Source organism: Panthera tigris, chromosome B3, assembly GCF_018350195.1.
Source record: "Panthera tigris isolate Pti1 chromosome B3, P.tigris_Pti1_mat1.1, whole genome shotgun sequence".
Classification (NCBI taxonomy): domain Eukaryota; kingdom Metazoa; phylum Chordata; class Mammalia; order Carnivora; family Felidae; genus Panthera; species Panthera tigris.
The window spans coordinates 61,374,213-61,395,887 of NC_056665.1; the positions used below are offsets into that span (position 1 = coordinate 61,374,213).

General features: G+C 49.3%; 2 protein-coding genes across 3 annotated transcripts in view; one reads left to right on the plus strand and one right to left on the minus strand.

Annotated features, from left to right (window-relative positions):
* The window catches only part of TYRO3 (TYRO3 protein tyrosine kinase), a 40,990-nt gene extending 38,334 nt beyond the window's left edge, over nt 1–2,656 (minus strand). Inside the window, exon 1 of the transcript XR_006218661.1 lies at nt 2,455–2,656. The gene's annotated coding sequence lies outside the window, so the exon portion shown is untranslated. The remainder of the gene's footprint in view (nt 1–2,454) is intronic.
* A 99-nt stretch (nt 2,657–2,755) lies between these two features.
* On the plus strand, nt 2,756–20,118 carry RPAP1 (RNA polymerase II associated protein 1). 2 transcript variants are annotated; one of them, XM_042989114.1, is made up of 25 exons: nt 2,756–2,795; nt 3,601–3,857; nt 4,164–4,312; nt 4,596–4,685; nt 5,389–5,509; nt 6,281–6,502; nt 7,381–7,560; nt 8,597–8,712; nt 8,994–9,092; nt 9,938–10,039; nt 10,265–10,432; nt 10,677–10,862; nt 10,987–11,121; nt 11,229–11,399; nt 11,920–12,077; nt 12,542–12,700; nt 12,825–13,026; nt 13,458–13,567; nt 13,893–14,088; nt 14,300–14,452; nt 14,656–14,798; nt 15,391–16,147; nt 19,147–19,323; nt 19,462–19,521; nt 19,629–20,118. In XM_042989114.1, the coding sequence occupies exons 2-25, from the start codon at nt 3,677–3,679 to the stop codon at nt 19,776–19,778; spliced, it is 4,185 nt and encodes a 1,394-aa protein (XP_042845048.1). In that variant the 5' UTR covers nt 2,756–2,795; nt 3,601–3,676; the 3' UTR covers nt 19,779–20,118. The 2 variants fall into 2 exon arrangements, with proteins under 2 accessions (XP_042845048.1, XP_042845049.1); XM_042989115.1 differs by lacking the exon at nt 9,938–10,039.
* Nucleotides 20,119–21,675: the final 1,557 nt, after the last annotated feature.

The window sequence follows — 21,675 nt, forward strand, 5'->3', positions numbered from 1 at the left end:
CTTCTCTCTCTAGAATAAATAATGAAGTAAAACATTAAAAATGGGGGGCATGCCTGGCTGGCTCAGTTGGAAGAGCACATGACTCTTGATCTCAGGGTTGTGGGTTTGAGCCCCATGTTGGATAGAGATAACTCAAATAAATAAATAAATAAACTTTATTTAAAAAATGAGGGGCACCTGGCTGGTTCAGTTAGTGGAGTGGACAACTCTTGATCTCAGGGTTGTGGGTTTGAGCCCCATGCTGGTTGTAGAGATTACTTTAAAAAAAAAAAAAATCTTAAAAAAATGGAGAAACTATGTTTTGGGTAAATGGAAACTCTTTGCAATTTTTCTGTAAATCTAAAACTAGTCTAAAATAAAGTTTATTTTTCAAAAAAACACATCCATACCCAATAATTTTTTTAAAAATCCTTAATATCATATAAAACCCAGTTTGTGTTTAATTTTCCCCAACAGTCTCAAAAAATGTCTTTTTATATTAGGTTTATTTGAATCAGGATCCAAAGAAGGGCCATATATTTCATTGATAATCTCTTATGTATTTGTAAATATATAAGAGAAGAATCTATTATAGAAGAAACTGGGTCATTTGTAGAATTTTCCACAATTTGGGTTTTGTTAATTGTATCCTCATGTTATCATTTAACATGTTCCTCTAACACCCATATTTCCTGTAGATTAGTAGTTAGATCTAGATGCTTCACTAGATTTGGTTCCAATTTTTTGGCATGAAACTTTCTTGGGAAATGTTTTTACTTCTAATTGTATCACATCGGGGACACGTTATGTCCAGTGGTCTCACTTTTAGTGATGTTAAGGTTTGTTGTTCATAAATTGGCAACCTGATCCATCATACATAAAATCCTAATCAACCTTTCACTTAACAGTTTTTTTTTTTAACTTATGTATTTATTTTGAGAGACAGAGAGTGCAACCAGGGGAGAAGGGAGAGAGAATCCCATGCAGGCTTTGCACTGTCAGTACAGAGTTCGATGTGGGGCTTAATCCCATGACCCTGGGATCATGACCTGAGCTGGAATCAAGAATCAGACGCTCAGCCAACTGAACCACCCAGGCACCCCCCCCCCCCCAATAGTTTTATCAGTCATTAATGATAGTTGCCTGGAGCGATTATTTCATTAGTGGTTGCAAACAATGATTTTCTTTTCTTTTTTTTTTTTAATTTTTTTTTCAACGTTTTTAATTTATTTTTGGGACAGAGAGAGACAGAGCATGAACGGGGGAGGGGCAGAGAGAGAGGGAGACACAGAATCGGAAACAGCCTCCAGGCTCCGAGCCATCAGCCCAGAGCCTGACGCGGGGCTCGAACTCACGGACCGCGAGATCGTGACCTGGCTGAAGTCGGACGCTTAACCGACTGCGCCACCCAGGCGCCCCAACAAACAATGATTTTCTACTATCATTCTTCCAGCATTTCTGGTTCCAGTTCTCCTCCCTCACTCCCCATAACTTCTGACCAGGCCCAGGACTATTTTGGACCCCAAAGATGGCTAAATACTAGTAGCTGAAATTTACTGCTACAGTTGAGACCAAGAGAACTAAAGAATGATTCTATAGAATACTTAGAAATTTGTTAAAAATGCAAATTTGTTTGGGTCCTATCCAAGACCTATTGATTCAGAAACTCTTGAGGGTGAGGCCCAGTAATCTGTTTTAACAAGCCCTCAAAGTGATTTTGATGCCTGCTAAAGTTTAAGGATGAATGGACTAACACTGGCTTCCCTAACATAGCCTTCAATCAAGCAGTGGTTTACTAAGGTCCTATTTTCATGGCCATATGCTGGGTGCTGAGCACTATGGATGCAACAAAGAGGGCCTGGTGCCCCCAAGGAACTCAGTCTATTCAAGAGAATAGCATACATGCTTGTGAAAAGGTGGCCAGTAATAGTTGATAATTGGCAGTGCGTTCCCAACAAGCCACACAAGTGGTGCAGGTGTAAGATTTCAAGGAAAGTTCAGTGAATAGACCTGGTTGGCAGGGGTTTTAGAGTTCACTTCAGCTTGGCCTTAAAGGGAGAGAAAGACTTTGGGGGTAGGGTGTGGGAGAGAAGAAAGAGAGGATTTCCAAGAAGAGACACTGCAGTGAACAGAGGCAGGATGCTCAGGAAGGGGATCAGGAGACTGTTTTCTTCTCTCCTCACCACCATCACTCCTACAGTGTTTCTTTCCTTAAGCCTTGCCTTTCCTTTTACATGCTTACCTTCTTGGTCACCAATAAATGCACTGGGGAGGTCACCTTGGTGTTTGTAGGTTGCTGGGTGCTGCCCACAAACTTGGGCGCTGGGTTTAGGATGTGATTATCCAGGCTGGTGAGTGCAGAAGGATCGTCTGAAGTACACTTTGCCTTCTGTCACGGGTGTCGTGTGTGTAGAAGGGCCTGTGTCTGCTGCACATCCGAAGGATGAGTGTTCTCAGTGTTGGCATAGAGTTTACCTGGTGGGGTAGTGGAGGGCAGGGCAAGCCGTGCATCTTCCCCCTCAAGGGTCCCGAGCGCAGGGGCGTCTTGGCTTGGCTCAGCCGGAAAAGCATGCGACTCTTGACCTCCGGGTTGTGAGCCCAGGCTCCAAGTTGGGTGGAGAGATTGCTTAAATAAACTTAAACAAAAAAAGGGGGGGTACGGGGGGTCTTGGGCGCCCAGAATGCAATCCCAGAAAGGGTGGAGCCAGGCCCTGGAAAGGCGGGGCTGGGCTGCGGGGCGGATGTTCAAACCTGGTGGCGGCGGAAGCGTGGCACTTGCGGGGCAAGATGGCGGCGCCCAGGCGATCCTAGAGGAAGTAAGGGGCTGCGCTGGAGGGACGGATTTCAGGGTTCCCCGGGGGAGGACTCTGGGGTAGGGTATCCAGCTTCCTTGTTGGAGCCTCCCTGAATGTATCTGCTGTGCACTGGAGTGGCCGCGGCCTCTTCGGTGTGGAGATCCCGGCCGCGGCCCACCATCAGCGGGCTGCATAGGCTGGGATCCGGTGATTTCTTTGCTGACTCGAGTGGTCCGGGAGTGTCCGCGACCGCAGAGCCCTAGGGGCAGTTGTGAGGCCCGACAGTGTACAAGTACTCCTTTAGTGAAATTTATTCCTAAGAGTTTTTGTTCTTTTTGATGCGATTGTCAGTGACATTGTTTTCTTAATTTCATTTCCTGATTGTTCTTTTTGCTGGTGTATAAAAATACAGATGATTTTTATATGTTGTTTTTTATAGCCCAAGGTTTTGTTGTTGTTGTTGTTGTTGTAGTTGCTTAATAATTTGAACACCTTTAGGCCAGGCATGTTCTCTCCATTTTGATACAGAATCATTACTCCTTGATATGACATTTATCTGCCTGTCTCCTGATGGCATTTTTCTTAGGTTCCCTACAGCTGTTCCTGAAAATTTTTATCATCCACAGATTGTAAACAACTTTAAGTCGGCAATAAACTTTGTTGTTAGGCTGGTGACATCAGGGAGGGCTGTATAGGGAGGGAATGGCAATAAGGTATGAGTGAGAAGAAATGAGTTGATGTGAACCCAAGAAAAGAGTTGTCTCTGATACACAATAAAGAGAATCAGGATTCGCTTGCAGAGGGCTATCAACTTTATTGCTTGTAGGTGTGAATGAGAGAGAATCACCACACCAAAGCAGTGCTGGAAAGAGTTGCTCTAGAGAGGCAGCTGGAGTGTCAAGATGCTGTCCAGACCAAAGCCAGGGGAGTCAGAGGTGGACCTGCTGCGTTTCCAGAGTCAGTTTCTTGCAGCTGGTGCGGCTCCAGCAGTACAACTGGTGAAGAAAGGAAGTAGGAGAGGTGGCGACACTAACCTGGACCATCCTCTGCTACAAGATCATCGGGATGTGGTGACGCTGGACAGTGAGTGATTGTGGGTGTCAGGCTGAGGAACAAGAGAGGATATGACCTGAATGTCCTCTCCCTCTTCCTGATGTGGTTGGATTTTTCCCCGTCATTATTTCAGACACTGCATAATCTCTGTTGCTGCAGCCCCATTTTACACATGCAGAAACTAAGGTTCACAGAGCTTACATACTTTGCCCAAGGTGACACAGCTTGAGCCAGGGCCCCACGGCAACTGCCCTTCTTTCTTTGGCTTCCTCCTGCCCTCAGTCTCTTCCTGGAAAGGTGTGGGTATCCTCACATCTGAGGTTTTTTTTCTTCCAGATCTCCCAGATTTGCCCCCAGCTTTGGTTCCTGCTCCCCCGAAGAGAGCCAGACCCAGCCCTGGCCGTCCCCCGCCTGAACATGAGGATCCTGAAGAGAGGCTGAATAGGCACGATCAACACATCACTGCTGTCTTGACTAAGATCGTTGTGCGTCTCACCCTTGTTTACTAGGACAAGTTTTCCTAGGACAGCAAGGATATTTGGGTAGAGGTGGTGAGCCTTAGGAGTAGAGGGTGATTCAGAAAGGTGGGACTTTATTCCCCCTGCAGTCAGTTTGGGGTCTGCTTTAGAAACACTGTCCCCTAAGAAGCAAAGTGGGTCCATTTCTCCCTAGAGAGAGACTCTAGTCATACAGAATTGGGGCTAGGGGGATAGTGTCCAGTCTGGGGAAAGCTTGGTATCTTCACTACTTTGTGCTTTGTTGCTGCAGGAACGAGATACAAGTTCAGTGGCTGTGAATCTGCCTGTGCCCAGTGGTGTTGCTTTCCCTCCTGTGTTCCATCGCTCACAGGAGAGACAGGTAGGCACGGTGCTTAGATGGTGATTAGGGGACATTCAGATGAGCCATATAGTGCCTCTTCCTTTTTTTTTTTTTTTTTTTAATGTTTATTTATTTTTTTGAGATAGAGACAGAGAATGTGAGCCAAGGAGGGGCAGAGAGAAAGGGAGAGGGAGAATCTTAAGCAGACTCCGTGCTATCAACACAGAGCCTGATAGGGGCTTGTGGGGCTGAGACTCACAAAATGTGAGTGAGATCATGACCTGAGCTGAAAGCAAGAGTCCGGCACTTAACCAACTGAGCTACCCAGATGCCCCATAGTGCATCTTCCTCAGGCAGAGAATCTGAATAATGATAAGCAACCCTCTTGTTAAAGCAGCGCCATGCTAAGCACTTTACACGCGTTACTTAGTCCTCATAACAGCCGTGTAAGGTAGGTGTCATTATCCCCATTTCCAGGTGAGGAAACTGAGACCCTGAAAAGATAAATAACTTGTCCAACACCACACATCTAATAGATACAGGAGCCAGAAATCCAACCCAGATTTGTCAGACTTCAAGACCTGTCCTATAGAGCACTGCTTTTTCTGAGAAATAGGGTTGTGACCCTTGGAGATGAAGCAAGACCTTTTTATCCCTTTGTTCCAGTGGCCTTAGTGTAAAGAGTTTGAGAAGAGGACGGGGTAAGGAGCATCAGTCACCTGGGTTTTCTTTTTGCCCATAGGGGAAGTCAGCAACATCTGGTAAGAGAAGCATCTTTGCCCAAGAAATTGCAGCAAAGAGAGTGTCTGAAGCTAGGGTCCCACCAGTTAGAGAAGTTGTGTCTACCCTGGATCCACTAGAGGGTAAGCTGAGGTTGAGGAGGCTTGGGCTTGGCCTTTTTCTAATATACAATCATAGAGTCACCTTTGGGTATGTGTCTTCTCCCCCTCAAATATGAAGGCATATTTATTTATTTTGCGGGGGGAGGGAGAGGGAGAGAGAGAGAATCTTAAGTAGTCTCCACCCAGTGCAGAGCCCAACATGGGGCTCAATCTCAGGACCGTGAGATCATGATCTGAGCTGAAATCAAGAGTCAGACACTTAACCAACTGAGCCACCCAGGCGACCCAGGAAGGCACATTTAAGTGGCATTTGAGCCATCTGAAGAGGAAGCTGTCCCTTATCCCTACATACACTATTGAGTATGGATGGCTTGGGTCCACATCTGAGTCTTAGGTGCAGGGAGAGTGCAGGCCATTATTCGGCTCTAGGAAGAAGGAAGGAGTCAGAGATATCTGGCAGGGACTATAAAATAAAGATAAAGGCCAAGATTCCTTTAATGATGCAAATTATTAACAGAAGAGCCAGAGGCAGGCTTCTGGAGGCAGATGACTGGACATCTAAGAGAAGAGTCAGAAAGTAGGATATTTCTTAGGGAAACATCCCTCTAAAAGGGGAAAAATGAGTAGAGAGGTCACCACCCGGCCCAGCCTATGTTTGTGTTGTGGGGGTGTGGGCTGTGGGGAGGGCCCTCCACTCTTTGCCTGGGAAATCTCTGGGGCCTCCCTTTGTCTCCAGGACTAACGGGATTAGGCTTGGGTGAGGCAGTGAAACTAATCTTACACTTCTTCCAGGTGCTGCATCCTGTGAGGCACTCACACCTAGGGAGCAGGGCTACCAGCTTCCATGGGGCAGCCACAGCTTCCAGGGACCCAATCTAGTCACAGGGAAGGGGCTCAGGAGCCAGGATGCTGAGCAGGAAGCCCAGACCATCCATGAAGAGAACATAGCAAAACTACAAGCCATGGCTCCTGAAGAGATCCTGCAGGAACAGCAGCGGCTGCTAGCTCAGCTCGGTATGGCATATCAGTCTTTGCAGCCGAGACCAGGCTAGGAAGGGACTGCCACTTATTAATGAAGGCTTACTGTGTATGCCAGGCTTTTTGCTGAGTACTTGAATGCATTATTTCATTCTGTCCTCGAATGGTTCCTGTAAGTACTAATTTCATTTACTTATGAAAAGAAACTGAGTGTCATAACTTGAAGAAATTCTCCCCCAGGTCATATGGCTGGTAAAGAACATGGATGAGATGTAAACCTAGGTCTGTGAGGTCTGACAGTCCCTGCTCTTAACCACTACACTGTGTATCCTGTACTACTCTAGTGTAACATACTCTAATGTAATGTAGTTATGCTCTATCTAGTACGGCTATGACATGTTCTATTATATGACACTCAACTCTGCTATACCTCCCTCTTAGTTTCTATTCACCAAAACAGTAGCACCAAGTCAGTCTTGTTCCAAAGTGTGTATCTAGCACCTTAATAGAGCATACATAGATTAGGTTTCAGTAAATATTTGTGTGTAAATAAATTAGCTAAAAGAGAGAGGAACTGTTCCCCTAAATGCCTTCTCTTTGGCTCTAGTCAACATTCATTCATTTATTCCACAGCCACTTACTTTGGGCCTCTGATCTGGAGCCAAGCACTGGGATAGGTGGAAACCTGGGCCAGGGGACTGTGAAAGATGGAGAGAAGGGTGGGTGGGCAGGTCCTAGGGACAGGTGTGGGTCATTGAAGCCCCAAGAGAGCCCAGCGGGTTCAGGCCAGGAGGAGGAAATGGCTTGTCCTGGCCTTGGCACTCATAGGCAGGCAACATTCAGCAGGTGTCAGGTCTGTACAAGGCTGGGGAGGATCCACCAACACCCACTGTCCCTTCCATCCTCTTCCCTAGATCCCAACTTGGTTGCCTTCTTGAGGTCCCACAGCCATGTCCATGAGCAAGCAGGAGAGAAGGCCACAGAGGAGCAGAGACCAGGAGGACCCTCTGTTGAGGTCACTGGAGAGGAACCCACTGTGCCAACTTCTCCAAGTGAGCCCAGGCAGGAAGACGAGCTGGAGCCAGAAGCCCCAGGTTTGGAAAAAGGGGTACATCTTTTGGGGAATAAAAGTAGAGGGAAGTATCCCGTCTAGGCTTGGCAGATGGGAAAAGAAGGGAATCTTGTCTGTCCTTGACATCTAACATTAATCTTCCATTATCATCTGGAAATCAGTCTTCATTTGCTGATGCATCTATTCTTCCTGCATATGCTTCCTGTTTTCTTGCTTTGTTGCCACTCCTTCTCGCTCTTCCCTGGTAAGCAGCAGCAGAGCATGATGGCTGAATGGCCCCTCCCCCTGCAGATCATCTCCAGCCTGCCTTTGCAAGAGTTGCCCCAGCCCTGGCTCTAGCCACCCTACAGTTTTCTGCCTCTGCTGTCAGTGTTATGAGCAAGATGGCAGGGCCAGGGTGATGATGGGAGAAGAGTCTGACACAGGCCTTACGAACATGCCAGACCCAAAGCAGAGAGGCCAGTGGGAGCACTCATTTCCCAGGACCTGGATTATTTTATTAGTGATTAACAAATGAAGAAATTGAATTATGGAAGCCAGGAGCCTCCTGCCCCTCCGTGAGGTCCAGGCCAGCTGAGCAGGTCGGGTGGGGGGGCGGGGGAGAAGCAGGGGGGTGTCCTGGGTGTATGTTTCTGTATCTTGCCCTGCAGAAGCAGGATAGCTGTCCCTCATTGCCCACTCTCCTGCTTCTTGAGAAGGTCGGTACTAGACAGTTGAGAGCTATGTTGTCCCTGATATATGTGGTCCTCCCTTCTTCCTCTGCTCCCTCTCTTTCCTCTTCCTTACCTCCTCCACTTTCTCTTGCCCCTCCCAGCAAATCCTTGGGATGAGCAAGGGGCTAGAGCCCTGGACTAGGTGTGTTCTCCCATATCTGAGACATTTGTCCAGTTCCCAGGGGTTCTAGCTGCTGGGCCATGCTACTTAACTATAGCTGAAGGCAGAGGCTGCCAGACCCTTGGGCAGAGGTGCATGTGGCAACCGCTGGGTGATGGCCAGGACCCCAGTGGACCACCGAGCTGAGCTCCTTAGGGTTTACTACTCTGCTTCCATCTTCCTAGCTCTGGCACCACCTGTGACGCCCCACAAAGAATGGCTGCACATGGACACTGTGGAGCTGGAGAAGCTCCAGTGGACCCAGGACTTGCCCCCACTCCGGCGGCAGCAAACGCAGGAGGTGAGGAGGGCCAGCTGACCTACAGGGGGTGGAGTGGGCCGGAAATGGGGCTGGGGCCCTTGCACCCAGGACTCAGGCCATTTTCTTCCCTGGAGCTGGAGAAGCATTTCTCCTTTGCACTCCTCCTCCTCTCCCACCACCCTGCCTGGCCCCTGGGGCCAAAGAAGTTCCATTTCCACTCAGGCATAGAGTCAGGACCGGAGGCCCGGGAGATGGGTGAGGAGTGGGTATGGGTAAGTTGCTGCATCCCCAGCCTATAGTCTTCTTTCTCTTCCCGTTAGAGGATGCAGGCCCGATTTAGTCTTCAGGGAGAGCTTCTGGCCCCTGATGTGGACCTGCCCACCCATCTGGGCCTGCACCACCATGGAGAAGAGGCAGAGGTGAGGCATGGGGCCCAGGGAGGACTGGGCAGCTCTTGGCAAGTGGAAAAGGACCTCTGGTCAGTTGCCTCGGACCTTCTGTGTACTCTATTCCAGTTCTCAGCCTTGGTGTCCATAGGTTATTGGGCTCAAAATGTTTCTCCTCATTCCTTCACATTCCGTTCAGTTCCCTGAACTTGCCAGTTCTATGTTGCTTCGTCTGAGGCTTTCTAAAGGAGAGCCTTGCTCCCTCTTACCTGCTCAGTCACCATGTCTTCCACTCTCTCAGCCATGCCATCCGTCCCTCATGGGACTGCCATACTGATCCCCTCTGGCCCCGCTCAGGCTGTGCCGTGCCTCGGAAAGTTTCCTGGCTCTCTTCTGCTCACAGAATAGTCTTGGCTCTTTAGCCTGGCAAGACAGTCCTCCGACCCTCTATCCCCGCTGCCCCTGTAGCTCTGCCTTCCTCACTCCTGCGCCATTCTGGAGCCCACTTGCCATGTACGCCGTGTGCTCAAGGACCTCCAGGGCTTATTCTTCAGGCCATCAAAGCTCTACCTACCCACTAAGACCTCATCACTTTTCCAGGTCCCCCTTCTCTCTCTCTCTCTCTCTCCTCTTCTCTTGTAAATTAAACACTGATTACTGAATTCTTCCCTATCTGCCTTATGGCATGGTTACTCGTGTGCAAGTCCCATCTTCTTTACCAGTTTGAGGATCCATGGAGAGCAGAGGCAAGAGATATCACTTACTTATCTTAGCCTTCCCCTGGACAACTAAGTCAGTGCCTAGAATGGAGGCATTTCTGTGTATTGGTTGGGGTGCTGCCCTGTGTCCTGGCTGCTGATTTCTTGTCCCTGCCCCAGAGAGCGGGGTACTCCCTGCAGGAGCTGTTCCACCTCACGCGCAGCCAGGTGTCCCAGCAGAGAGCACTAGCGCTGCATGTGTTGGCCCAGGTCATCAGCAGGGTGAGTGGACTGCTGGCCGGTCCTGCCTGTCCCCACGCCTCCTCCCCCAACCATAGACTTCCCCACCTCCTGCCCTTTTCATTCTGGCCCCTTAGCCCATACACCAACTGTCTCTGGGGCAGACTGGGAATGGGATAAACCCAGGGTCATAGGTGGGCAAGTGAAGGGTTTAGGACAAAGACTCTAACTTCTACATCTTCAGCAAAGTTTTATCCTATCCCCAAGGCCCAGGCTGGCGAGTTTGGGGACCGGCTAGTGGGCAGTGTCTTGCGCCTCCTCTTGGATGCTGGTTTCCTCTTCTTGCTGCGCTTCTCCCTGGATGACAGAGTGGACGCAGTCATTGCAGCTGCCGTCCGGGCTCTTCAGGCTCTGCTGGTGGCTCCTGGAGATGAGGTACAGCACAGATAGGAGTAGGGCTTTGAGGCATCAGCGTTCCTACTCCTGTTGCTGGACATGCCCTCACTGCCAAGGCTTTGCCAGGCAGAGCAGAGAATGGGATGGCAGCACCACTGCCTTCTTCTATGGGCCCCAAAGCCCAGCAGCCTTGCCTTTCTGTTCTGGGTGGGTGGCTGCTGCTGCTGCTTTTTCTGGGCCTGACTCCTTCCTCTTCTTCCCACACCCTTCTCTCTCATGTCAGGAGCTCCTCGATAGCTCCTTCTCCTGGTACCATGGAGCTTTGACGTTTCCTCTGATGCCCAGCCAGGAGGATAGGGAGGACGATGAGGATGAAGATGAAGAGGCCCCAGCAGAAAAAGCAAAAAGAAAGAGCCCTGAGGAAGGAAACCGGCCTCCATCTGACTTGGCCCGACATGACATCATCAAGGTAAAATGCTGGGGCAGCTGCACCTGTCGCATGACCTCGAAGCGAGCACATCTTAGGCAAGAGGGGTCATCAAGGCCTGGGGCTCAGTTGCTTTTGGCACTGGGTTTATCTCTCTGATCACCAGGGGCTTCTGGCTACCAACCTGCTGCCACGGCTGCGCTACGTGCTAGAGGTGACCTGCCCAGCCCCTTCTGTGGTCCTTGATATCCTGGCTGTGCTCATCCGTCTGGCCCGGCATTCCCTGGAGTCAGCCACAAGGGTAAGAACGAGAAGGAGACAAGGAATGCACAAAGAGCCTAGCTGACCCCATTGCTGACCCTCAGCCTCCCTACTTCCCTACTTCCCTTTTCTTCCTGACCCCCACAGGTCCTGGAGTGCCCTCGACTAATAGAGACCGTGGTTCGAGAGTTCCTGCCCACCAGCTGGTCCCCCATGGGGGTGGGGCCTGTCCTCAGTCTACACAAAGTGCCCTGTGCCACTGCCATGAAACTACTTCGTGTCCTGGCCTCGGCTGGTAGGAATATTGCTGCCCGGCTGGTGAGCAGGACAAAGGTCGAGGGATGAGGGGCTTAAGACAGGGCTGGGTTGGGGGCTAAGCATGGCCTCTGGACTCTGGGTAACTGTCTCATGCCATCTTCCTTTTCTGATCTCTGATCCAGTTGCTTAGAAATACAGTAGGAACCACCAGCCAGAAACCTAGTCATCTAGATTATAGTGTATCCTATAGGCCTACTTGTGCTTTCGTTAACTGATGGGCCCAGACCAGAAGAGCCACTTACAGATGGGCGGCCGTCACCCATAGCCAAGTAGCCCTAGAAAAGGGGCCGAGCAGGTGCTTGCTAAAATGAAGGGGGGGAGAGGCAGAGAGGGAAGGAAGGTGGAGCGGGAGGGAGGGATGGATGAGATAGTTTCATCCTGGTCCAGAGTTAAGACCCTGTAGCACGAGAGTGGCCTGGAACAGGGTTGAGTTGAGCCAGTCTCCATAGTAAGAGAACCTGAGGCTACTTGGGCTCCCTGCTGATTGTGATGTTCAGACTCTCTGCCCTCTCGCCCTCAGCTGAGCAGCTTCGATCTCCGGAGCCGCCTGTGCCGCTTTATAGCAGAGGCTCCCCAGGAAATGGCCTTGCCCCCAGAGGAAGCTGAGATGCTGAGCACTGAGGCCTTCCGTTTGTGGGCTGTGGCTGCCTCCTATGGCCAGGGTAGTGACCTTTACAGGTGAGGAGAGACAAGAGTAGGCTCTCTTACAGACCTCTCCGGTTCTGTACTCTGGCCTAATCTGATGACTCAGCCTTGCTCAAGATTTCAAGCTCAGAGGGAGGCTGAGGATGAGGAAGAGGGGATTCTGGGAGGAATGAAGAAGGCTTGGGGGCCAGGACTAGCCAGAGGACAGTAGAAAAAAGCCGAGTTAACCACATTCTGTGCACAACAGCCTTAGTAGCTTTGTGAAATCAGATTTAAATCCCTTGTTGGAAGGAAGCCTGGAAGGTCTACCCTCATTCCCTTCAGCCTCCAGCCTTCCTTCCCTCTGAAGCCTTCCAAGAGTGCCCAGCCCTGGGGCCTCTTTCTCCTAAGCCTCCTTAACCAAACTGCAGGTCCTTGGGGCAGTGCCTTGCTTTGTGTCATGTGTCTCCATGTCCAGTGTCTTTGGACACTGAAAGGCAGTAATCATTCTCCCCCAGGGAGCTATACCCAGTGCTGATGCGGGCCCTGCAGGCTGTGCCAGAGGAGCTCAGCACCCAGCCCCCTCAGCCCCTGTCTGTGCAGCGGATAGCCTCCTTGCTCACTCTGCTCACCCAGCTGACCCTGGCAGCCAGTAGCACTGTCCCTGAGTCCAGCAGGTATGTTATAGCTCTGAGCTTCAGGACAGGTGGGAGCACTCCTCCAGAGTGAGAGGGTGGGTAGACCTTATGGAGGAGTCAAGGCAGCCAGACCTTGACTGTGACCCCTTTGGCACTCCTCTAGTGACTCTGCTGAGGCCAGTCTGTCGGCCACTCCTTCCTTGATCACTTGGACACAGGTGTCCGGGCTCCAACCCCTTGTGGAGCCCTTTCTAAGACAGACCTTGAAGTTGCTGCCCAGATCTGAGAATTGGCATGCTCTAGGCCCGGTGCCCACTGCCTGCCTACTCTTCCTGGATGCATACTACCAGGCCTGGAGCCAGCAGGTGAGTGTTGCCTGCCTACCTTCCTCCATATCCTGGGCGCCTGCCCCCATCTTAACATACCACCCTGTGTCTCCCTCTGTCTCGACCTCTCCACTCCTACCTCCCCATTCCACTTTTTCCTATTCTCCGCCTTTTCCCTCCCACCTTCCTCTTTCTGCTTCCATATCCATTGGAGCTGTCAGGGAGCTGTGTTGGTGGGGACCAGAGAACCCCAAGCAGCAGCTCTGTCTCCCTGGAGACTTCATGCTCTGAGGACAGAGGGTGTCGGGGCAACCTCAGGGTCTTTTCTCTCTCCAGAAGGGTCAGAAGGCAGAAGCCTACAAACACTGACTCTTGGGCTCTTGGAAGTTATGGGCTTGGCCTGGGTACACAGGGTCTAGGAGAATGCATCTCCTTTTGCTGTCAGCTCATTGAGCCCCTTGGTCTTCTAGCCAAGCCTGTGCCCAGGGGATTGGCTTCAGGATATGGAGCGCCTGTCAGAGGGGCTGCTGCTACCCTTACTGCACCCACCCACTCTGGGCAGCCTGTGGGATTCTCTTAGGTATGTAGTGTGTGTGTGTGTGTGTTTGTGTGTGTGTGTGTGTGTGTGTGTGTGTGTGTGGTTGGGAGGTGGGGGCAATAGGGAGGAGGCCGTTTGACTCCCTGTAGGACTCCTAGATCTAGCTCCCTGGCCCATCCCAAGTAGACCTTCTCAGCCTGAAGGAAACCTGAGTCCCTAGCAAGCAGCACTTGAGGGCTCTGAGGAATGTGGGTACTGGTACATATAGCCAGGTTCCTGTGGGCCTTGGTCGCAGACCAAGCAGCTCTTTTCTAGCCTGGTGTACATCAGGCCAGAGCCCCCCTCAGCTTCTTCATTCTGCCTCCAGATGCTGCTCCCCTCTCTGCAACCCGCAGTTCTGTGTTCCGGCCCCTGAAGCTCTCCCCAGCCTGGTGTCACTGGGTTGCACAGGAGGACGCCCCTCTCTCAGTCTGGCTGGCTCAGCCTCACCCTTCCCGTTCCTCACTGCCCTCCTGTCTCTCTTCAACACCTTGGCCCGGATCCACAAGGGGCTATGTGGCCAGGTGAGACATAGGCACCTGGTTAGGGGTTGGAGGCTGGGGTGGAGGGGCAAGATAGGAGTCAGAACAAAAGGGTGAGGGTATCACTTGCAGAAAGGTCTCTTTTGCCAGCACCCATTTCTCTGAGTTTGGCTGGGGAGGGGGCAGCCACCTGGGGAACTTTAGGAGAGAGATCAAAGTCACTTTAGATCTGAACAAGTTTGCTTTCCTCCAGCTGGCTACCATATTGGCTGCCCCAGGACTCCAGAACTACTTCCTCCAGTGTGTGGCTCCTATGGCTGCCCCACAACTCACTCCCTTCTCTGCGTGGGCCTTGCGCCATGAGTACCACCTACAGTACCTGGCACTCACCCTGGCCCAGAGAGCGGTGGGTATGCCCCAGCCCCCTCTCCACCTCTGTCCACAACACCCCCCCCCTATAATCCCTACCCCTGCAGTTCATCCCATCTAGATGTGCCCAGGATCTGTACCCTTCAGTATACATCCTCTTTGCATGGACTCTCACTTCCCTTTGCTCTGTGCCCTCTCACATCCCACCCACCCTCCCACCCCTTGGTCTTCTGTTCATAGGCAACAGTCCAGCCAGTTCTGGCCGTCAATGCCGCTCTCCATCATAGTATGGTGTTGGCCCTCCTGAGCCGAGTGCTGCCTGGAAGTGAGTACCTCGCCCATGAGCTACTGCTGAGCTGTGTATTCCGTCTGGAGTTCCTCCCGTAAGTCCAGGGTTGGTGACATCAACTCAGCCCTTTGAGAGGCTGTTGTGGCTATTGACAGAGCAGCCCTGAGTTTGGAGCTAGAACACCTGGGTTTAATCCTCTTTCTTGCATGGATTGTACTTCATCTATTGGAGCTTCCATTTTCTCATCAGTAAAGTGAGGATGAAGATATCCACGTTAGAGAATTATAATGTGATTTCAATGTGACTGTATAGCTAAAAACAGGTGCATAAACTAGCTATACTTGAGTAATAGCTAACAGTTACTGAGTGCTAACTTTGTGTCTGGCATCTCCTTAAGTATCTGTCTGTATTTTAAGTGTTTCATTTGTACCATGAGATAGGTATTGTTATTATCCCCATTTTCCTATGAGGAAACTGAGGCACAGAGAAGTTCCGTAAACCTGCCCCTAAGCAGCTGACTTTAGTATCCATTCTCTTAATCTACACACACAACATAGAAAGTGATTAGGGGAACAGGGAGGAGCAGGATTGGACCTAGGAACCTCTGGGAAGCCCTGGAGAGGTGGCATGGTGTTCAGAGTGCCGTGGTTCAAACCCTCATTTTTGGCTTTTGGGTTCTATTGCAGGGAAAGAGCATCAGGTGGTCCAGAGGCAGCTGACTTCTCTGATCGGCTGTCCTTAGGGAGCGGCAGGGACTCTGCGTGTGGGCGAGGGGCTCTGCTGGTTCAGGCCTGCCAGGACCTCCCCAGCATCCGCAGCTGCTACCTGACCCACTGCTCACTGGCCCGAGCCAGCCTACTAGCATCTCAGGCCTTGTACCGAGGGGAGCTACGGCAAATCCCAGCCCTGCTGCTCCCTGTGCCTAAGGAGCCGCTGCTGCCCACCGACTGGCCTTTCCTGCCATTGATCCACCTCTACCACCAGGCCTCAGACACGCCCTCAGGGCTTTGTCCTGCTGACACAGTAGGCACAGCTATGCGGGCTCTGCAGTGGGTGCTCATCTTGGAAAGCTGGCGCCCCCAGGCCCTCTGGGCTGTACCGCCTGCTGCCCGCCTGGCACGGCTCATGTGTGTGTTCCTGGTAGACAGTGAGCTGTTCCGGGAATCCCCAATACAACGTCTGGTGGCAGCTCTCCTTGCCCGGCTCTGCCAGCCTAAAGTCCTGCCAGACCTCAAGCTGGATTGTCCGCTTCCTGGCCTGACATCTTTCCCTGACCTCTATGCCAACTTCCTGGAGCATTTTGAGGCTGTCTCTTTTGGGGACCATCTCTTTGGAGCTCTGGTTCTCCTTCCCCTGCAGCGTCGGTTCAGTGTCACTTTGCGCCTTGCCCTCTTTGGGGAGCATGTGGGAGCCTTGCGAGCTCTGGGCCTGCCTCTGACCCAGGTACTTTCTCAGCCCAGCACAGCCTGTACTGTACTGGCCTTCCTGTACTGGGCCTTGGGGGTGGTCCTGAGCAGTGGGGAGCTTTGGTGGCCCTCAGGTTCCTTATCTCACTTCTTGGGGATTTTGAGGAGATTAAGAGACTCCACGAAAGGAGATACTCCACAGAGTATCTGGCATATAGTACGTATTGGATATTATTAACAAGCTACAGCTCGTTGTTCATGTTGCTACAACCTGGATAAGAGACGTGCTACAAACTAACGTTCAAAGTTATTCAGATTTTAGATGTTAGGTCAGGATTCAGAAAAGGGAAATATCAAAGTGGGCTTCCCATAAGCAGAAGGCTTTGGGGAAGAGTGCAGATTGACCTGGGCAATGAAGGTTGGATAGAATTTGGATTGTTGAGGATGAAGGACAGAATGTACCTAGTGGAGGGGCACCTGGGTGACTCATTCGGTTAAGTGCCTCTTGATTTCAGCTCAGGTCATGATCTCACAGTTGTGAGATCTAGCCCTCTGTTGAGTGTGGAGTCTGCTTGGGGTTTTCTCTCTCTCTCTCTGTCTCTCTCTCTCTGTCTCTCCCAACTCACAAGGTCTCTCTCAAAAAGTAAAAGAATGTACCTAGTGGAATAGCATCAGCAAAAGCTCAGAGGCAGGAAGGAGTATAACAGGGTAGGAAGAGGGAGGAGTCTAGAACAGATTTTAGTTTAGGAACTTGTTGGAAACAAGGCTAATAAAATCTTAGAGGGCCTCAAAAATCAGGCTAAAGGGTTAAACTTATAAGCTGTAGAGAGTTACTATTTTTTTAAGGTTTGAGTTTTTATTTTCATCATATCTTATTCTGGTAAACTTTTTGTTTGTTTAATTTTTTCTAATGTTTATTCTTGAGAGAGAGAGACAGAGCACAGGTGGGGGAGGGGCAGAGAGAGAGGGAGACACAGAAAATGAAGCAGGCTCCAGGCTCTGAGCTATCAGCACAGAGCCTGATTCGGGGCTCGAATTCACAGACTGCGATATCATGACCTGAGCTGAAGTTGGATGCTTAACTGACTGGGCCATCCAGGCACCCCTAAACTTTTTTTTAAAGTTTATTTATTTTGAGAGAGAGTGAGAGAGTGAGCAGGCAAAGGTCAGAGAGAGAGGGAAAGAGAGGGAATCCCAAGCAGGCTCCACGCCATCAGCACAGACCCCGTTGTGGGGCTCGAACTCATGAACCAAGAGATCATAACCTGAGCCAAAATCAAGATTTGGGCAGTTAACCAACTGAACTACCCAGGTGCCCTATTCTGGTAAACTTTAAATATTTTAATAAATACATTTAACATGTATATAAAATGTAAGTATTTTATATAAAAAAACAAAAATACATTTTTAAGGATTAGTCTTTTTATGTACATATATATTTTTATAAAATTGGGATCCCTGCATAATATTTTCTTCATTTAATTTTCTTCATTTAATTTAATATTACATAATAAGCATTTCCCAATCATTAAATATTCTAAGAAATCAACATTTTTTACTATGTAATAATTCATTGTGTAGGTGCATCTGTTTATTTTATCAACCCCTTGGTGGGCATGAAAATTGTTTCTAATTTTCTGCTATTTGAAGTAACACTATGACAAATACCACTGGAGGTAAACCTTATGTCTTTCTTTCATAATCATTTTTTTATGTTTGTTAATTTTTTTTAATTTAATTTTTTTATTTTTTAAAATTTACATCCAAATTAGCATATAGTGTGACAATGATTTCAGGAGTAGATTCCTTAGTGCCCCTTACTCATTTAGCCCATCCCCCCCTCCCACAACGCCTCCAGTAACCCTCAGTTTGTTCTCCATATTTATGAGTCTCTTCTGTATCATCCCCCTCCCTGTTTTTATATTATTTTTGTTTCCCTTCCCTTATGTTCACCTGTTTTGTCTTTTAAAGTCCTCATGAATGAAGTCATGATTTTTGTCTTTCTCTGACTGACTGATTTCACTTAGCATAATACCCTCCAGTTCCATCCACATAGTTGCAAATGGCAAGATTTCATTCTTTTTGATTGCCAAGTAATACTCCATTGTATACATATACCACATTTTCTTTATCCACTCATCCATTGATGGACATTTGGGCTCTTTCCATACTTTGGCTATTATTGATAGTGCTACTATCAATATGGGGGTGCATGTGTCCCTTTGAAACAGCACACCTGTATCCCGTGGGTAAATGGCTAGTAGTGCAATTACTGGGTCTTAGGGTTGTTCTATTTTTAGTTTTTTGAGGAACCTCCATACTGTTTTCCAGAGTGGCTACACCAGCTTGCATTCCCATATGTTTGTTTATTTTTGAGAGAGAGTGCAAGCAGGGGGAGGGGCAGAAAGAGAGGGAGACACAGAATCCAAAGCAGGCTCCAGGCTCTGAGCTATCAGTACAAAGCCTGACATGGCGCTTGAATTCAAGAACCGCTAGATCATAAACTGAACCAAAGTCGGATGCTCAACCGACTGGGCCACCCAGGTGCCCTAATCACTTTTTTTTTTATGTTTTTATTTTTTTAAGTAGTCTACACCCATCGTTGGATCCAAACTCACAATCCCAAGGTCAAGAGTGGTATGTTCCACTGACTGAGCCAGCCAGGTGCCCCTCTCATAATCCTTTCTGCATGGAATTAAGAGTGATTTTTTAGAGAGTTACTGGTCCTAAGAAAAGGAACTTTTGAAAGGTTTCATAGTGTAATCAAGCAGGTGAATGTGACATTTTGAAAGTTTTAAGTAGATTAAAGTAGTGGTAGGCAGTAGAAATTCAGTACTGCTTCTTAGTTTCCCAGTTTTCCCTGCTTCTCAGCTCTTTAGTCTTTAACCTTGATCCTTGTGATAGGAATGGACGTCTGTCCAGGATCTGATCTCTGCCTTCATGATTTGGTCCATGTGACCACCAGCCATCCACCCTGTTGTGCGGTGATAGACATTCCACCCTCACCCTCAGCATGTCTCATTCCCCCTGTCACAGTTGCCTGTGTCCTTGGAGTACTATACAGAGCCTCCTGAAGACAACCTGGCCCTCCTTCAGCTCTACTTCCGTGTCCTGGTTACTGGTGCACTCTGTGCACGCTGGTGCCCTGTACTCTATGCTGTGGCTGTGGCTCATGTCAACAGCTTCATCTTCTCCCAGGACCCAAAGAGTTCAGTAAGTTATACTGAAGGGAGGAAGGGAGACTGTGATTGAGCTGCCTTTGGGTCATCTGGGGAGGAGATGAGGGCCAGACAAGGCCAGTGATGGGTACAGCCCTTGGCCCAGTGTCCCCTGTCCCTGTTCTGCCTCTAGGACGAGGTAAAGGCTGCCCGCAGGAGCATGTTGCAGAAGACTTGGATGCTGACTAATGAGGTAGGATGGGGCACATCCTGGAGGGTGGGAGGAGAAGAGGTCTTGGGGCACGGAAATCTCAATAGGATCTCACTACCTACTTCATAAAGTTTCTGCCCCTTTTGCAGGGTCTCCGGCAGCACCTTCTCCACTATAAGCTCCCTAATCCTGCCCTCCCAGAAGGCTTTGAGCTGTATCTCCAGCTGCCCTCTCTGCGTCAGCAGTACCTCCAGAGACTGACCTCAGGGATGCTCCAAAATGGGGTATCAGAGACCTAGTATGGCTGCTACAGATGAAGAGATGGATACATTCTCCTGGGGTTCACCAACACGGGCCTGGCCAGACAGAAGGGTTTTGTGGCTTAAGGGTGGGCAGGAGACAAGGGAGAAGGCTTGCTTTCCTGGGAGCAGGCTGTGTGAGCTTTTTTGGAGCAGAGTGAGCCCTCCCATTATATCCTGATGTCTGAAACTCAGGATCTGGTCTGTATGGAAGTGAAGGGTAACTTGCCCCTCTCTCGGAGACCAGACAAACTATGTACATATCTCCTCCTTCCCCTGCCCCAGACCAGATACATAAATCCTGTAGATGTGTACTGAAATAAAAATTTTTTGTATCTCCTGGGAATCTGATTTGGACTGATTTCAGATGTTAGTTCAGGATTGGTATGGAGAGATGGGCTATCCTAGGGGAGAAGCTGGGCTCCTGTGAGAGATGGGAGAGCTGAAGACAGAGCCTACGTCTGGGAAAACAAAAACATGGGTCCTAGTTCTGCAGTAGAGCTGGGCCAGAGTAATGCTCTTGGGAAGGGGTACTTCTGGAAGGACTCTGGGCAGTCCACTTGATGTATAAGTATCCTTAATGAGGTCGGCGTCTTGTCTTCTTATGGTCTGTTAACTGCTATCTGAGATATGAAGAAACCCGAAATCAGACTGTGCACTAGCTGTCTCTTCATCTATTTGGGCTGCTGTAACAATACCAAAGACTGAGTGCCTTATACACAATAGAAATTCATTTCTGTTCTTGGGGTTGGGAAGTTGGTCAACATGCTGGCACAGTTGGTCTCTAGTGAAAGCCCACTTCCTGGTTCGTAGACAGCCTTCACGTGGTGGAAGGGAAATGAGGGTGGAACCCTCATGACCTAATCACTTTCCAGAGGCCTTGCCTCCAAATACCCTCACATTGGGTATTAGGGTTCAACCTACGAATGAGGCAGGGATGGAGGGCACAAATATTTGGTCTATTAGTGTTGTCACACAACACCCCTTCCATTGTGGACTTGAGTGGTAGTAGGTAAGGGCTGGGAAGGAGTGGATCAAACCATGAATTCTGATTCATTGGTTCATCTCTTGATAGAGTTTCTAGGTTCTTTCATCTAAATTCTAACACTCAAGCTTTCTTAGAGTGTCATTTTCTGTGTGGAATTACCTATAGTGTGTTTACAGGTCATCAGAGTGAGTGCAGTGTGCCCTATCAGCAGGCAGAGAGAACCCATTTCCCATAAATGGAGCTGCTGCACACAGAATTCTCCAGTAGGTTTATTAAGCAGCTACTGCATCTGCAAACAGCAATGCAGTGTCTTCAGGTGTGTTAAATCGATTGCTAGGCAGCACACCAGTGTTCCTGATTGAGTAGACCTAGGGTGAAACCCAAGAATTTGCATCTCTAACAAGTTCCCAGGTGGTGCTGACGCTGTTATCCAAGCCCAAACACACACTTGGAGAACCACTGGCTTACGGGAACCTTACCAAAGAAATTTTGTGACCTCATAGTAGGATACCAACAGAGCTAAATAGGGTCTGAGTACTAGAGTGTTTACAAAATCACTGTAGTGTCTTTATCTAGCACTATATATTCAGAGGCTTCACCAACTAACTAACTACTGTCACTTCTTTTTTTCCCCAGTGCTTTATATTACACACAGGCCTCAGCCTTTAAAATTAGTATTTGGGGGGGCACCTGGGCAGCTCAGTTAAGCGTCAGACTCTTGATTTCAGCTCAGGTCATGATCTCATGGTCCAGGAGTTTGAGCCCCACATTGGGCTCTGTGCTGACAGTGCAGAGCCTGCTTGGGGTTTTCTCTCTCTCTCTCTCTCTCTCTCTCTCTCTCTCTCTCTCTCTCTCTCTCTCTCAAAAATAAATAAAGAAAACTTTTTTAAAAATTAATATTTTGGAAAA

Bases quoted from the DNA above. Each gene is read 5' to 3' on its own strand.
- RPAP1 (XM_042989114.1), top strand. From the start codon at position 3,677: ATGCTGTCCAGACCAAAGCCAGGGGAGTCAGAGGTGGACCTGCTGCGT. The intron at 12,701-12,824 runs GTATGTTATAGC...GCACTCCTCTAG, and splicing joins ACTGTCCCTGAGTCCAGCAG to TGACTCTGCTGAGGCCAGTC. The intron at 19,522-19,628 runs GTAGGATGGGGC...CCCCTTTTGCAG, and splicing joins CTTGGATGCTGACTAATGAG to GGTCTCCGGCAGCACCTTCT.